Source organism: Geotrypetes seraphini, chromosome 2, assembly GCF_902459505.1.
Source record: "Geotrypetes seraphini chromosome 2, aGeoSer1.1, whole genome shotgun sequence".
NCBI classification, from domain to species: domain Eukaryota; kingdom Metazoa; phylum Chordata; class Amphibia; order Gymnophiona; family Dermophiidae; genus Geotrypetes; species Geotrypetes seraphini.
The window spans coordinates 448,965,916-448,983,317 of record NC_047085.1 but is presented as its reverse complement, the minus strand read 5'-3'; the positions used below and the strand labels follow the sequence as shown (position 1 = coordinate 448,983,317).

The window sequence follows — 17,402 nt, the reverse complement described above, 5'->3', positions numbered from 1 at the left end:
TTTTTTTATAAGGGAAAGAAGAAATACAGGGAGCGAATACCCCTCACTGGCTCTGAGGAGAGGGTGAGGCAGGGAACTGGGGGGCCCAGATGTAACCTCTAAAGTTGGCACTGTTCAGCCGAACACCCATTTCTCACTGAAGAGGATTCTCAACAGGAGAGCAGACGACCATAAACAGCCAGAATTCAGGAGCTATTAGGATAGCGACCATGACATGCTGGGAGATAGAGCATACTGAAGATGTATGAGACGTTCCATCCAAGACAAACACCTTTTAATCAGTTCTCTATCTCCACCTGCTGGTCGATGTGTGCTCTCCCACTAGTCTCTGGATTCATCTGCTGCCATTGCTAAGGAAAATGAGTCGTGTAGCAGAATTTTGAACGGATTGAAGAGGCGAGAGACAGGTGCGCAGGAGGCCTGAGAGAAGTATGTTGCAGTAGTCTAAGTGTGAGGTGATGAGAGCGAGGACAAGGGTTTTCTGGTAGTGTGTTCAAAGAGAAGAGGTTGGATTTTGGTAATATTATAGAGGAAGAAGCGACAGGATTTGGAGGTTTGTTGGATCTGAGCAGAGGGGAGAGAGGCGTCAAAGATCACCCCAAGGTTGCAAGCTGACGAAATAGGGAGGAGGATAGTGTTATCCACAGAAATAGAGAACGGCGAGAGGGGGGGAGGCAAGTTTAGGTGGAAAAATAAGGATTTCACTTTTAGCCATATTCAGTTTGAGATGGCAGCGAGACATCCAAGTGGCAATGTCAGACAGGCAGGCTGAAATCCAGGCCTGAACTCCTGTAGAGATGTACGGCATGGAGAGGTAGATTTTGGAGTCATCAGCATAGAAGTGATATTGAAAACCATGAGAGGAGATAAGTGTGCCAAGAGAGTGGGTATATATGGAAAAGAGAGGGCCCAGGAGAGAGCCAATAGACAGCAGATTGGTGACGGAGGAGGATCCACTGTAACACCTCACTCATCGTTCCAATTTCTAGATCATTTATAAATAAGTTAAATAGCACCAGTCCTAGTAAAAACTCCTGTGGCACTCCACTGTTTATTCTCCTCCATTGAGAAAATTATCATTTAACCCTACTCTCTGTAACCAATTCCTAATCCACAACAGAACTTTGCCACCTATCTCGTACTCTTTAATTTTCTCAGGAGCTTCTCATGAGGAACTTTATTAAAAGCTTTCTGAAAATCTAGATACACTATATCAACCGGCTCACCATCACCCACATGTTTATTCACACTTTCAAAGAAGTCAAACAAACTGGTGAGGCAAGATCTCCCTCGGCTGAACCCATGCTGACTCCGTCTAAGTGTTCCACTATTTTATTTTTTAATTGTTTCCATTTTGCCCGGCACTGAAGTGAGGCTCACCGGTCTGTAATTTCCCGATCTCTCCTGGAGCCCTTTTTAAAAATCGGCATAACATTGGCCACCTTCCAGGTACTGCAGACGATTTTAGCAACAGATTACAGATCACTAACAGCAGGTCAGCAATTTCATGTTTGAGTTCTTTTAGTACCCTGGGATATTTACCATCCAGTCCAGGTGATTTATCACGGTTTAACTTGTCAATTTGGCTTACTACATCTTCCAGATTCACCGAGATTTCTTTCAGTTCTTCCACATCATCATCCTTGAAAACCATTTCCGGTTCAGATAGATCTCTTACATCTTCTTCCGTTAAGACCGAAGCAAAGAATTCATTCAGGGCCTGTTTTACAAAGCCGTGCTAGCGGCTGCTGCACGGTAACAGCCCCGAAGCCCATAGAGATTTAAAGGGCTTTGGGGCTGTTGCGGCTTTGTAAAACAGGATGTCAGTCTTTCCACTATGGCCTTATTCTCCCTGAGCGCCCTTTATGATCCTTGATCATCCAACAGTCCCACAGATTCCCTGACAGATTTTCTATTTCTGATGTACCTAAAAAATTGTTACGAGTTGTTGCCTCTTTTGCAAGTTTTTCTTCATATTCTTTCTTAGCTGTCTTTATCAGTGCTTTGCATCTAACTTGCCAGTGCTTGTGTTTCTATTTATTTTCTTCATTCGGATCCTTTTTCCTTCTTTAAAGAATGTTTTTTTTTTGCTCTAATAGCCTCTTTCATTTCACCTTTTAACCATGCCAGCTCTTGTTTCCTAATCTTTCCACCTTTGCTGATATGTGCAATACATCTTGTCTGGGCTTCCACGATGGTATTTTTAAATAAATATTTTTAAATCCACGCTTGGTTTACAGTCCTAACCTTTACAACTGATCCTTTTAGCTTATTTTTATACATTTTCCTCATTTTTTATATAGTCGCCCTTTCAAAAATTAAACGCCTCTACAGTAGATTTATTTTGTGACGTCAATGCCGGTATCAGCTCAAATTTGATCAAGTTATGATCATCGTTTCCCAGCGGACCCAACACAGTTAACTCCTGCATATGCCTTGTGGTGTGGGACCTCAGTGATCACCCCACTTCAGAAGAATGGCCTGGTACTGGAAAAAATACACTGAAATGCAAACACTTAAGTTGAAAACGGACATCATATTTTGGTGCACTAATACCTGAACCAAGCCATTTTTTTTGTTCCTTCCTGTATCAAGAAATGATGGCAGAATTCAGAAACTAGATGTTTATTTCCTCTTTTACCCTAAATATCACTTTAGAATACCTAATCTCAAGGCTCAATAAATCCCAGATGCCAGGTCACCATGACATCTAGAAATTGTACTCTGGTGCCCAAGATTTCTTACCCCCCCAAATTTTTGTGCTGCCATTGACAATGTTTCCTACTTTCCCACAGCGGTTCAACTCATTGTAAACTTGAGCCATGCAGGACAGGAAGATTAGGTACTCTCATAGGTCTTGAAACTGCAAGAGTAACCAAACTTCCTGCACCGTGTGGCTAAGATTATAATGAGCTTAACCCCCTGCAGCAAGTAAGAAATGTACTGTTTCCTCTGCAGCTAGCAAGGTGAAGGAAACTGGTAGCAGAATCCAAGAGAGAGACTGCATGAAAGCTGGGGAAAGGAGGTTATGAGAGAGAGACCCAGGTAAAGGCTGTATGTGTGTGGGGGGGTGTTATAGAAAATGGTTGAAGGCTGGGGGGAGGGGTATAAGAGAGAGGTAATGACTCATACCATGATGAAACGTGAAACAGAGGATAGTTATTAACCTCTTTGCTTCACCTATCAGGCAGTGTTACCAAGGAAATTTATGATTTTTAGCTGTGATGTGCAGTATTACTTTAAGGGACTGATTTACTAAACTTTCAGTCACAGAACAAGAAGATAGTCTTTAGTAAATCAGTTTCTAAGGAACTGTTGCTGATCACAGAAGGGATTCCGCTTCTTCCCCACAACACACACACTTGCAGTTCACTGTGAACAACACTGAGTGTGAGGTGGAGAGGAAACAAGAGAGGCTTCAGTTGCTGGCTCCTAGATTTGGATATTTCCTAAAACAAAAGTCCATAAGCCATTACTGAGATGGCTTGGGGAAATCCACTTCTTATTCCTAGGATAAGCAGCATAAAATCTGTTGTACTCTATGGGATCTTGCCAGGTACTTATGACCTGGGTTGGCCCTTGTTGGAAACAGGATACTGTGCATGATGCACCTTTGGTCTAACCCAGTATGGCAACTCCTATGCAGATTCAGTGCAAATTTGTTGAGGCCTGCCTCACCTTTTGTTGTACTCTTCACTACTGCTGGTCCATGGACTCCCTTTTTTTTCTTCTCTCTGTCAGACAAATTGACAACATATCTAAATCCAATACAAAGAGATTAGGTTCTTACCTTGATAATATCTTTTCCAGTAGACAGGAATGGTATGTTAAACCATAGGGTTATCCATCCATGCTCGTGAGCATACTACAGAAGATGTCAATCACAGCTTTTCAACTCCTCCTCTTTGTCCATAGTCACTGCTGCCCCTTCAGTTAGTACCAAAGCTGGCAACAGCCCGACAGAAGAAGAAGGAGCAAGAGAGATACAGGGAATTCCCCAAAACCAAATGTCGGATCTGTTCAGATAAAGTTAAAACTATCACTGCAGAAACAGCAGTATAGTTAAAACATTAACAAGCTTCTGAGAGGAACAAGGAATTCAAGAAAATACAATTAAGCAAGAAACAAACAGCCTGAACACTTATGGAGCTCAACCATTCCTCCATTGTTTTTCTATATAGAAGGTCTTTCTAATCCCATAGTGTGACAGACAGTGGAATATTAGCTATGGAGCTGACCATTATGCTTGAGACAGAAAGCTTGAGACCATTAAGCTTGAGACATACCACACCCTTTCTATTGGAAAATATATTATCAAGGAAAAAACAATCTCTTTTTCCAGTGCGATAGAGATGATATGCAGAACTATAGGGATGTACTTAAGCGGTCCTCACACTCTACGGTGGGACAGATAAGCCTGTTTATAGAACTAAGGACCCAAAATTGACATCATCCTTTATTGCAAAGAACACCCTGTAGAATTTGGTGAAGGTATGAAGGGAGTATCAGATTGCTAATCTACAAATTTCCTTGGGTAGAACTGCCCGAAATTCAGCCCAAGAGGAAGCCACTCTTGTTGAATGCGCCTTCAATGAAAGAGGCAGTTGTTTGCCACAGCCGATATAGGCAGAAGAGATCGCTCTACAAATTCATGTACAGATGGTAGCCTTGGAAGCAGGTCTGCCTCATCTCGCCTGATTAGTTAACATGAAAAGATGATCTGAGAGATGAAGCTTACAGGTCTCCTCCAGGTAATGCAATAGGACTCTCCTGACATTCAAAACCTGCCTTATCTTTCTACTTGGACCCCATGAGAGTAAATGCTGACAACCTAACCTCTTGGTTAATATGAAACACCAAAACGACCTTTGGTACGAAGAAGGGAACTGTAATCCAGGTCACTCCTGCTTTTGTGATCTTGAGGAATGGCTCTCTGCATGATGGTGCCTGCAATTCTGAAACTCTCTTGGTAAATGTAATTGTCAAGAAGACTGATTTGACCAATAAATCCATGAGAGAGGCTTCCTGTATGGTCTAATATGAAGCCCTGCTGAGTCTTTCGGACCTCCTCCTCTTGGGGGGGGGGGGTAGTTTGATACGCTTGTTCTTTTCTTGTATGTCTTGGTGGGGGGGAGGGGGAGGAGATTGGGCTTGAGGGATACAGGATTCTGTCCCTGGAACGCATATTGTAATTCCTATTGTGTTCTTTGTTTTCTCTTTTGGCTTATTCCATCTACCTTGTTTTGCTCTTCTATGCTGGAGAGACGACTAGGGTGGACAGAGCATTTTGTGTTCTTCTTTTCTGCATGTTTTTTCCCTGTCCTTTTTGGATGAGGCAGGGGTGGTTCCTGTGATGGGTATTGCTACTGTATATGATATGAAACCAGGTTGAACATCTACTTTATCATCTGTTCCATTTTTCCTGTTTTACTACTTGTTCAATAAAAAGATTGTTTTCACCTTAAAAAAAAAAAAAGATTCTAAGATAGAAATTGGCAGCTGTAGTCTCAGGGCACTCTTGAAGAATCCGACTGTGTCCAGATGGTCTTCTCTCAGCCCTGCTACTTGAACTTTAAGTGACACCACTGCCAAACCCTTGTCAAGGCCCTCTTGGCCTTCTGCTGTGTTGAAGAAGACCCCCCAGATATTCCAGGGACTGTGTCTGAACCAGGTGGCTCTTTCAAAACTTCACAATTCATCCCAGACTCTGTAACATCTCTAGAACTGCCACTACTGCATTTTCTTCTGATGAGCCAATCATCCAACTATGGGTGCACTCGCCAACCCACTCGGTGGAGATGAGCAGCCACCACCACCATAACCTCGGTGAAAGTATGGAGTGCTGATACCAGCCCAAAGGGAAGCGCTGAGAATTGGAAGAATGGGATGTGAAGGTAAGCTTCTGTCAAATCTAAGGTGGCTAGAAATTCCCCTGGTTTCACCGCTGCGATGATGGACCAAAAGGCCTCTACCCAGAACCAAGGAACTCTCAGGGCTGCATTGACATGTTTGAGATCCAAGATGGGCCTCCTCTGAGCCTTTCTTGGGCACAACAAAATATATGTATTATCTGTTCAAGCACTGGATGAAGTGGTCCTCTTGCTTGCCTGCAGAAAGAAGAACTGAAGGGGGCAACAGGGACTGTGGCGAAGGAGGAGTTGAAAAGCTGTGATTGACATCTTCTGCGGTATGCTCATGTGCATAGATGGATACCCTTATGGTTCAACATACTATCCCTATTGCACTGAACTTATATTAGCATTATATCAAAATCAATTATTGGAGAACCATTTATCCAAACCAGCAAACATTTTGACTGAAATAATATTGTATATGGAGTAATTTCATAATATTAAAGTTTCAAAAAAGCACATACATTATGCCTATTTTATGAAAGCCAAAACCCAGCAATCCTTCTCACCTCTATGGCATACAGCTCCTTAGGATTTCTACATCCTAAATGTATCATTCTTCCAATTCTTATAGATCACTTCTCATGTTGAGCACTCCTTCCAAAGTGTTCACTCTGGTGCAAATCTTTGTGTCATCCACAAAGACAAATTTTTCCTTCTAACTCCTCAGCATTGCCATTTGAAATACCAATCCCTTTCTTTCCTCTGAGTGAATTCCATTTACCACCACCTACTATCATCTTTGAATCAACCAGTTTCTAATCTAGTTCACCATCTTGGATCCTAACTTCAGCCTGTTCAGTTTATTCACAAGTCTAAGGGCAGCAGAATGAATTTTTGTTTGGGGAGTAACATGCTCCAATCCCAACCCCATCAAAGCTCCACCCCCAGCTCTAGCATCTCCCCTTAACTAAATCCAAGTCACCCCCTCCCTTAGCCTCAAGCACCTTTCCCTACCTTTAGACTGTTGGTGCAGGCATTGGTATTATCTATATTGGACTACTGTAATATTGTTTATTTGGGTGCACCAAAGAAAGTTGTGAGAAAATTAAGAATAGTGCAGAATAGGGCTGTTCGCCTGATATTTGGATTGAAGAAAAGTGATCATATCAGTCCTTATTACCGAACATTGCACTGGTTGCTAGTGGAGGCATGGGTAATGTTTAAATTTTCATGCCTCTGTTTTAAGTCAGTTTGGGGATTGGCACCTAACTACCTGCTATCTCATTTCGTGCTATATAACCCCGTGAGGATAACCAGGAATTGTAATCTATTTGCGTACCCAAAGATTTTAGGCTGTAAACTTAAGTCTTATTTAGACAGGATGCTTGCATTTCAAGCAAGCAAACAGTCCTGGTTGGGTAACTATATCAGTGGAGCCATGCTATCCTATGGCGCTTTCAGAAACAAAATTAAGACAGTATTATTTGATACATTTATCTCTTAATTTGTGCTTTTATTCTTAACACAATAATTTTACTGTATTAATTTAAATTTTTAATGTCTTTATAAATAATAGGCTGTATTCTTCCATTACTATTTTGTATTTCACCAATTGTCCAGTTTTTCTCTTATGTGGAAACCGCCTAGAATTCTTTTGATTAGGGCGGTATAGAAAAATAAAGTTTAAACATAACGTAACTCTCCTCCAGAGTCTGCAGCACATTTTTTTCTTCCACCCTCCCTCTCCATGGTCTTTAACACTTCTCTCCACCTTCCTGCCCTTATGACTTGTTTAATGCCTTACCTCCCTCCCCCAGGGTGTCAATTCTACAATCAGCACAGTACCAAAAGCATAAAGGCTGGTGGGCACAGGGCCTTGTGAATCTGTGCATGCTCAAGGTCTGTCTGCTTCCTTCCCCTCATAGAAACATAGAAATAGATGGCAGATAAGGGCCACGGCCCATCAAGTCTGCCCACCCTACTGTCCCTCCCCTCCCTTTGCCCTGTGAATAGATCCCATGTGTCGATCCCATTTGGCTTTAAAATCAGGCACGCTACTAGCCTCAATCACCTGCAGTGGAAGACTATTCCAGCGATCAACCACCCTTTCAGTGAAAAATAATTTTCTAGTGTCACCTCGTAGTTTTCCGCCTCTGATTTTCCACGGATGCCCTCTTGTTGTCGCGGGACCCCTGAAAAAGAAGATATCTTCCTCAGTCTCGATGCGGCCCGTGAGATACTTGAACGTCTCGATCATGTCCCCCCTCTCCCTGCGCTCCTCGAGCAAGTACAGACGCAATTTGTCCTGCCGTTCCTCGTACGGGAGATCCTTAAGTCCCGAGACCATCCGAGTGGCCATTCTCTGAACCGACTCCAGCCTCAGTACATCCTTGCGATAATGCGGCCTCCAGAACTGCACACAGTACTCCAGGTGGGGTCTCACCATGGACCTGTACAATGGCATGATGACTTCCGGTTTACGGCTAACGAAACCCCTGCGTATGCAACCCATGATTTGTCTAGCCTTGGATGAAGCCTGCTCCACTTGATTGGCAGCCTTCATGTCCTCACCGACGATCACCCCCAAGTCTCGTTCTGCTACCGTTCTTGCTAGGATCTCGCCATTAAGGGTATAGATCTTGCATGGATTTTGGCTGCCCAGGTGCATAACTTTGCATTTTTTGGCATTGAAGCTGAGTTGCCAGGTCCTAGACCAGCGCTCCAGTAGGAGTAGAACGTGTATCATGTTGTCGGGTGTCGAATCTTCGTTCGTAGTGCATTTGCCCACAACATTACTTAGTTTGGCGTCATCGGCGAATAAAGTTATTTTCCCTCAAAGCCCTTCTGTCAAGTCCCTTATAAAGATGTTGAATAGGATCGGGCCCAAGACCGAGCCCTGTGGCACTCCACTGATCACCTCCGTCATTTCGGAGGGGGTGCCATTCACCACTACCCTTTGAAGCCTACCTCCATTTCGTCAATGTGTCTCCTAATCCTATAGAACTCATCTTGCCCAGCAACCTGCGGTGAGGTACGCTATCGAATGCTTTGCTAAAGTCTAGGTACACTATGTCCAGGGACTCCCCAATATCCAGCTTCCCCGTCACCCAGTCAAAGAAGCTGATAAGGTTGGATTGGCATGATCTTCCCTTAGTAAATCCATGTTGACGGGGATCCCGTAGATTCTCCTCATCCAGGATCTTATCCAGCTGGTGTTTAATTAGAGTTTCCATTAGTTTACTCACTATCGATGTTAGACTCACTGGTCTGTAGTTTGCTGTCTCCGTCTTAGAGCCTTTTTTGTGGAGTGGAATGACGTTGGCCGTCCTCCAGTCTAACGGGACGTTGCCTGTACTAAGGGAGAGGTTGAAGAGCGCTGACAGTGGTTCTGCCAAGACATCGCTCAACTCCCTAAGCACCCTGGGGTGTAGGTTGTCAGGCCCCATTGCCTTGTTAACCTTGAGCTTTGACAGCTCATCGTAGACACTGCTGGGCGTAAACTCGAAGTTATCAAATGGGTCAATTGAGTCGGCCCTTGTCTGTAGCTGAGGGCCTAGCCCCGGCGCTTCTCGGGTGAAGACTGAGCAGAAGTATTCATTTAATAGTTGGGCTTTTTCCGAATCCTTTTCCACATAGTCTCCGTCTGGTTTCCTAAGACGTACAATCCCGCCTGAGTTCCTACTTCTGTCACTGATATACCTGAAGAAGGATTTATCTCCCTTCCGGATGTTCTTTGCCAGAGACTCCTCCATGTGGAATTTAGCCTCCCTAACTGCTGTTTTGACGGCTTTTGATTTGGTCAAGTAGTCTGCTCTAGAGTCCTGTTTCCCCGATTGTTTGTAAGAGATGAATGCTTTTTTCTTCTCCTTGATGAGGTCTGAGATCTCCACAGTAAACCACTGCGGCATGTTGTTCCTTCGCCGTTTGCTTACTGATTTAACATAGCGGTTTGTCGCTTCCTGTATGGTAGCTTTCAAAGTCGACCACATTTCTTCTACGCTATCGATTTCTGTTTGCCTTTGTAGCGCCTGGTGAACAAAGGAACCCATGTCTAGGAAGTTTGTGTCTTTGAATTTGAGGACCTTGGTTATTGTGGTGGATTTAGTGAAACTTTTCCTAAAATCGAACCATATCATGTTGTGATCGCTAGAGGCCAATGTGTCCCCCACCGAGACCTCTGTTACACTTTCCCCATTGGTAAGTAATAGGTCCAGTATTGCCTGATCCCTCGTAGGGTCCAACACCAGTTGCTTGAGACCAGCTCCCTTCATAGAGTTTAATAGCCTCCTACTGCTGCCAGAAGCAGAGGTAAGTGTATTCCAATCCACATCAGGCATGTTAAAGTCACCTAACAATACCGTGTCCCCACGCAAGGTGATATTTTCTATATCTCCGATTATTTCCATATCCAGGTCATCCTGTTGTCTTGGGGGTCTGTAAAACACTCCAAGATACAAGCATTTGTCCTTCCCTCTGGCCAAATTAACCCAAAGGGATTCCCCAGTGTACTGGATATCTGAGATTCTTGTGACCCTAATGTCTTCTTTAGTATATAATGCTACACCTCCACCCATTCTGCCCTCCCTGTCCCGACGAAGCAAGTTGTAACCTGGTATGGCCATATCCCACCCATGGGAGTCTGTGAGCCAGGTCTCAGATATCGCCACCACATCTAGGTCGGCATTCCTTATTTCTGTTTCCAATTCCAGGATCTTGTTCCCCAAACTGTGTGCGTTGACGTACATAGCCCTCCATGTTGTATTTTTGTTACATCTCAGTGGGGATATTCCTGTTTGAGCTACTTGAACATTTTTAGCGTTATTTGCATTATTTATGCTCCCCCTAGACTCAGAACTACAGTGTGTACTCCCCATATACCCAGAATTACAATGTGTACTCCCCCTAGACCCGGAGTTACAATGTGACCCATAATTATGATGTGAACCTAACCCCGACTCAAGAGTGTGTGTACTCGCCCATGACTCAGAATTTCGGTGACTACTTACCTCAGCCTCAAAAAAGTATCGGCAGTTTAGTTCGCCAGGTATGTTGTTTGTGCCTGTACCCTCCCCCGACTTACCTAGTTTAAAGCCCTGTGGAGTAGGCGGGCTAAACGGTGTCCAAGGACATTCTTCCCTCTTCTGGTTAGTCCCTGTAGTCCTTGCAAAGCTTCACCATGGTGCAGGAACCCGAAGTTCATCTCCTTGCACCATCCTCGCAGCCAGTCGTTCGCCCTCTGTATTCGATCCTCTCTGGCTCTGCCCTTGCCCCTTACTGGGAGAATCGAGGAGAAGACCACCTGCGCATCCATCCTCCTCAGCTTCTCCCCCAGGGCCCTGAAGTCATCAAGTATGCTGTCCGGGGCGCTCCTGGCAGTGTCATTGGTTCCGACGTGGATTAGAATCATGGGGAAGTGGTCTCGGGGCTTGATGAGTCTGTCAAGGCAAGCGGTTACATCCCGGATCCTGGCCCCTGGCAAACAGCAGACCTCTCTTGATTGTAGGTCTGATCTGCAGATTGGTCCCTCGGTGCCCCTCAGCAGCGAATCTCCGATGACCACCACTCTGCGCTTCTTAGGGGTGGGCCGTACTGTAGATTCCTGAGCTGGAACTGTCTGCTGAACAACATCTTGTACCTCGTTCTCATGATCTTCCTGCAGCAGCTGATATCTGTTCCTCAGGGCGATGTGTGGAGTCGATGTAGAGCTGCCCAGTATGTGAGAAAAAGAGACAGAGTTAGGTCCTCTGCGTTTTCCTGTGGAGGAAGTCACCAGCTGCCAGGAGCCAGCATCTCCCGCCACTTCCTGCATTCCGGTGGTTTGTCTCAGATTAGCAGGTTTGGATGCTTTTGGTGTTCCCAGGGTGGTCTTGTCAGGTTCCTGTTCAGCAATCTGAGACAGCTCCTGGATGACTCCATCGATGAAGGTTTCATCGTCTCGGATGCTTCTTAAGCGCTGAACCTCCTCTCTCAGGCTCTTCAACTCCATCAAAAGGCTTTCATCCCGCTGATCCATCTCTTCTGTCTGCGTTGAGACTGTAGACGTCTTTGAGGGGATGACCTCGGTCTGTACAGATACCTCTGCCCTCCGTCCTGGTTCCACTTCTATCTGTACTCGGGCCATAGCCATCTCCAGGGTACTCTCGGTGACTGAACTACCCGTTTTGATTGAAGTCTTGCTGCCTCTAGTCCTACCTGCCATTTCCAAAAATTTATTATTATTATTATATTTAATTAATTTATTTATTTTTTTAAGGATATTTGTTAGGGTGGGGGCTGTTAGGTGCCGGTCAGTAAGTGTAGATAGAGGTAGTTAGTTAGTTCTTGGTCTGGGGGATAGAGTAGTTAATTAGTAGTTAAGAACATAAGAACATAAGCAGTGCCTCTGCCGGGTCAGACCATAGGTCCATCCTGCCCAGCAGTCCGCTCCCGCGGCAGCCCAAACAGTTAGTTAATTGTTAGTTAAGGATGTCAGTTTGTTAGTGAATAGAGTGACTGGTGAGGTCTGGCTGTTTAGTGAGAAGGTTTTAGTAGCACAGCATATTGGTTAGATAGACAGTTTACCAGCTGCCTCCCCTAGTACTTCTGTTACTGATTGTATTATGCACACTGTAGTACATTTAAAGGAACTAAGTAGCAAAAAATGAAAAGGCATGGCAAAACAATGCAGCATATTATAAAAAAGTATTTGCAGTATTCTAGAAATATACTCAAATACTTTAATACTTGGATCTGAGTCAGCCCTAGCTCCCCAGTCCAGCATTTTTCTTTTGGCCATATAAATAGTGATGCTCAGCAGCACTGCAACAGAAATCCTGATGTTACTGGCAACCATAAGATAATTTACCTATCAATGTTTTTGGCAGGTTGCTAAGTGACCACCTCACTTCAGCTCAGCTAGCCTTTAGTAAGTGATTGAGTTACCAAAGATTACGTACAGCTAATAAAAAAATTAAGAATAGTGCAAAACACTGCAGTTCACTTAATCTTCGGACTGAGGAAAAAAGACCATGTTAGCCCCTACTACAAAAAATTACACTGGTTGCCAATGGAGGTGCAAATACTGTTCAAGTTTGCATGTATCTGTTTCAAACAAGTCTGGGGACTAGCACCTTCCTACCTGCTATCACAGTTCACGCTACACAACCCACACGAACAACCAGAAACAGAAACATCTTTACATACCCAAAGATCACAGGCTGCAAATACAAATCCTTTCTTGACAGAACCTTCATGTTCCAAGCAAGCAGACAACAATCCTGGCTGGGAAACTACATAAATAGAGCCAGGCATACGTATGGCGCATTCCGAAAATCAATTAAAACCGTTCCATTTGACAAATTAATCACCTTATTAAGATGACCTTCTCTCACTATATTTCCCCTTTGCAAACCTGATGTAAATTCTCTTGTAACTCCAATTTCTTATGTAACATTTCTCTTCTTACATTCTGTAATTTGCCGATTGTCCAGCCTTCTTTCAATGTGAACCGCCTAGAAGTCACGACTATGGCTGTATAGAAAAATAAAGTTATTATTATTATTAATACAGACAGAATGTGTTATTAGCTGTACCTAATAGAGCTGCAGGATGAGAACCAGGGGGTAGGGAGATGAGGGGTAAGGAGCAGAAAGGTCCAAGCAAGCTTTATTAGCAACAGTATTGGAAGGGTAAGAAACAGTGCCCAACTTGGTCAAGATTTGCCTCAGAGGCATAAAAGACTAGATTGTTGTGGTGTTTTTTGTTTTTTTTAATACAATCAAACACCTTGCATCAGAGCTGGCAAAAGTATTACTCTCCCTCACATGCTCCACTCTGTAAAGGAGACTTGTGCCAGCTCTGATGCACGTTTCTTACCCCTCCAATACTGTTGCTAATAAAGCTTGACTAGACTTTCTACATGATGCCTTGTCTTTGTTCCAGTCTGCTCCTAGCTGGTCTGGTCCTTGTGTACTGTCTGCTTGTTTATTTCTCAGGAACCAGGAAGGTCACTGCTGCTTCTTAAAATCTTGGATAAGTCAATACTCCAATGAATCAGGTACAAAACTTAAATTATAAGCCTTTCAGGTACAGGAAAATACCTATAGTACCTGAATATAAATTGCCTTGAGCTATTATTGAGAAAGCTGTGATCTGAATCCAAATCCAAATCCAAGTACCAGGCATACTGTGAAGTAATGCAAAACACTACAAATGTTACTCAGGACCCAAAAAACAATTCTACCATTCTACCAAACATGTATAGCAATAACTTCTATGAGTCAGATAATAAACACCTACTTAAGAAAACACTGCAACGGTTACTAGAACATCAATAAACCCTATTGGAAAACTAAAGAAGATTAGTACAGTTCCATCCTGCACAATAAATGCTAACAGAAAACCATGTCTCTTTCATATACGAATATATAGAATACATACAGACCATCACACAGAAGTTTGAGGTGACTCTTCTTGAAATTGATCACCCAGTCCAGAACATGGAACCTCAGGTACTTCTGGTGGTCCGGAAAAATGGCAATATGGAGAAAAGCTTCTGTCAGATCTAATGAGGCCAGAAACTCCCCCAGACCACCAAGCACACCATCTCCATGCAGAAGTAAGGCACTCACAGCGCTGTACTGAATGCTTTGAGGTCCAGAATCGGCCTTCAATCGTCAGAGCCTCTCTTTGAAATTATAAAATATATCAAATATCTTCCAGAGCCCGAGTCTTGTTCAGCCTCTCACCTCCTAGCACAGTTCCCTTAGATTTCTACCCCCAAATGCATCACTCTACACTTCTTTGCATTGAATTTTAGTTGCCAGACGCAAGACCATTCTTCTAACTTTTGCAGATCCTTTTTCATGTTTTCCACTCCCCCCCAGGGTGTCCACTGTTACAAATCTTGGTATCATCCGCAAAAAGGTTAACCTTACCTTCTAACCCTTCAGCAATGTCACTCACAAACATATTAAACATTACATTACATTACAGATTTCTATTCCGCTTGTGCCTTGCGGTTCTAAGCGGATTACAAATTAAGAGACTGTGTTATTTCAGGAATAATACAGTACATAGAATCAGGGATGTATCAAGTTACAATTGATTAGTCTGGAAGTTTCCAGGAAGCATTTAGAGCACATAGTAGATAAATAGTAGGTTGTTGAAGTGAGTCGTACAATGTTTAGGTATAGTTATGGTGGTGGTGTTCGTGTGTGTATTTTCTAGTGCTATGTAGAGGTTAAGATGATGGAAAGTATTTTTTGAAGAGATGAGTTTTGATTTCTTTTCGGAATTCTTTTATGTCTATTGAATTGATCAGTAGATTGGAAGTGGTAGTGTCAATTTTTGCTGCCTGTGTAGCTAAAAGGCTGTCATATATTTTCTTGCGTCGTATACCTTTGAGAGGAGGGTAAGCGAATAGTTTTTGAGTTCTCCTTAATCTGTGTGAGAGATTACGGTGTAGACTTTTGTTTAGGTAGCTGGGTGCTGTTCCGTGTATTACTTTGTATAGTAGACAGTAGAATTTGAACTGGGATCTTGCTTTTATTGGTAGCCAGTGTGATTCAAGGTAAGCGTTGGTGATGTGGTCAAATTTGCTGAGGGAGTAGATGAGTCTGAGGGCCGTGTTCTGAACAGTCTGTAATTGTTTTATCATGTAGTTTGGGCATGATAGGTATAGGCTGTTGCAGTAGTCTACTATGCTTAGTACTAGGGATTGTACTACTATCTTGTATTGATCTTTGATGAAGAATTTTCTTATTTTTCTTAGGTTACGCATTGTGAGAAATGCTCTTTGGATGATTTTGTGGATTTGGGACTGCATTGTGCAATTTCTGTCTAGTTGAATTCCTAGGATCTTGAGTGTGCTTTGCATTGGGTACTTGATTGTGTTTAATTCCAGTTCTGTGCATGATGGTTTTTTTTCCTTCTCTAATAGTAGGAATTTAGTTTTTTCCGAGTTCAGTTTCAGTTTATGACTTGACATCCATTTTTCTACCGTTCCTAGCACCGAGTCTTGAGGCACTCCACTCCACTACTCCTCGAGCGAATTTCATTTACTACTACCCTCTGGTGTCTGTCCATCAACAAATGAGAGGGCATAGGATGAAGTTAAGAGGTGATAGGCTCCGGAGTAATCTAAGGAAATACTTTTTACAGAAAGTATGGTAGATGTATGGAATAGTCTCCAGGTGGAGACAGAGACTGTGTCTGAATTGAAGAGGGCCTGGAATAGGCACATGGGATCTCTCAGAGAGAGAAAGAGATAATGGTTACTGCAGATGGGCAGACTAGATGGACCATGTTTCTATGTTCTAAAAATGACAATTTTAGGATTTTAGAGTGGGGGGGGGCTAACCACCTAAAAACACCTTTTTATAGAACCACCAAAATCGCTGATTCAGGCTGTCAGCTAGCACTTACAGTGCCATGTGCTGAATGGAAAAGACTGCCAGGAAAGCTGAATTTGCTTACAGATAGTAGGTAAGCTGGACTTCAAGTCTTCTGACTGCTCCACCGGCTGGACGATCACAGTCGGGTACCTCTGCCACCCTCAGACACACCGTGCAAACACCTGGCAGAGAAATACAATCTGACCCTGATCACAGGTGCACCTCCAAGGAGCCACACAGCCTGCGCTTGACCTCCTAGCAGATGAACCTGGGGTGAGTAAGCTCCCAAGGGATTAATCCCAGATCGCCGATCAGAAGTGCAGGCACCAGAGGGTGCATTGACAAGTAGCCAACCCTCTGGAAGCATGACTTTTTCCAAAGGTCTGTGATCTCCCACAGTCAGTGCTGTCCCTGCAGGGAATCTCTGCAGCAAGAGGGCGAAACTCGTGCATGAAAAGACAGAATTAAAAAAAGAAAAAAACATGAGCAGAAAATTCAAGCTCCTACAGTCTGGCTTGTAAGAATGAAACTAGCTATGGAGAAGACAATGCTGAGGTAAAAGGGGTGGAGCTTAAGTCTCTGGGATATGAGACTTCCTACAAGTTCTGGTGGGTACAAGATAATAACCCAACAGTCCCGGAATAAAATGGGATTGTACAAAAAGCACAGTTACTTACCGTAACAGGTGTTATCCAGGGACAGCAGGCAGGTATTCTCACATAAGGGTGACGTCATCGACGGAGCCCGGATGCGAAAGCCTCGCAAGCAGACTTGCTTGTAGAAACTAGAAGTTTCGAATCAGCCACTCCGTGCATGTGCGAGTGCCTTCCTGCCCAGCGTAGGCCGTGTCTCCTCAGTTCAGATAGCTAGCAGAGAAGCCAACCAGGGGAGGTGGGTGGGTTGTGAGAATAGCTGCCTGCTGTCTCTGGATAACACCTGTTACGGTAAGTAACTGTGCTTTATCCCAGGACAAGCAGGCAGCCTATTCTCACATGTAGGTGATCTCCAAGCTAACCAGAATTGATGGTGGGAGCGCTGGCAAATTAGGAGAATAAATTTTGTAATACTCTCTGGCAAAAATGGCCATCCCGTCTGGAGAAAACATCCAGACAATAGTGAGAAGTGAAAGTATGAACCGAGAACCAAGTAGCAGCTTTGCAAATTTCCTCAATAG

At 43.7% G+C, this 17,402-nt stretch overlaps 1 protein-coding gene across 7 annotated transcripts in view; it reads right to left on the bottom strand.

Moving 5' to 3' along the window:
- CCDC7 (coiled-coil domain containing 7) overlaps positions 1–17,402 on the bottom strand; it is a 730,660-nt gene that overhangs the window by 587,367 nt on the left and 125,891 nt on the right. For 6 of the 7 annotated variants that reach the window (XR_004538163.1, XM_033931492.1, XM_033931495.1 and 3 more), the window contains one exon: positions 3,679–3,734. The exons of the other annotated variant lie outside the window; for it this stretch is intronic. Coding sequence is in view for 5 of the 6 variants with exons in the window: in XM_033931492.1 (XP_033787383.1) it covers positions 3,679–3,734 (56 nt within the window). In the remaining variant the exon portion in view is untranslated. The remainder of the gene's footprint in view (positions 1–3,678; positions 3,735–17,402) is intronic. 7 annotated transcript variants of the gene reach the window in all.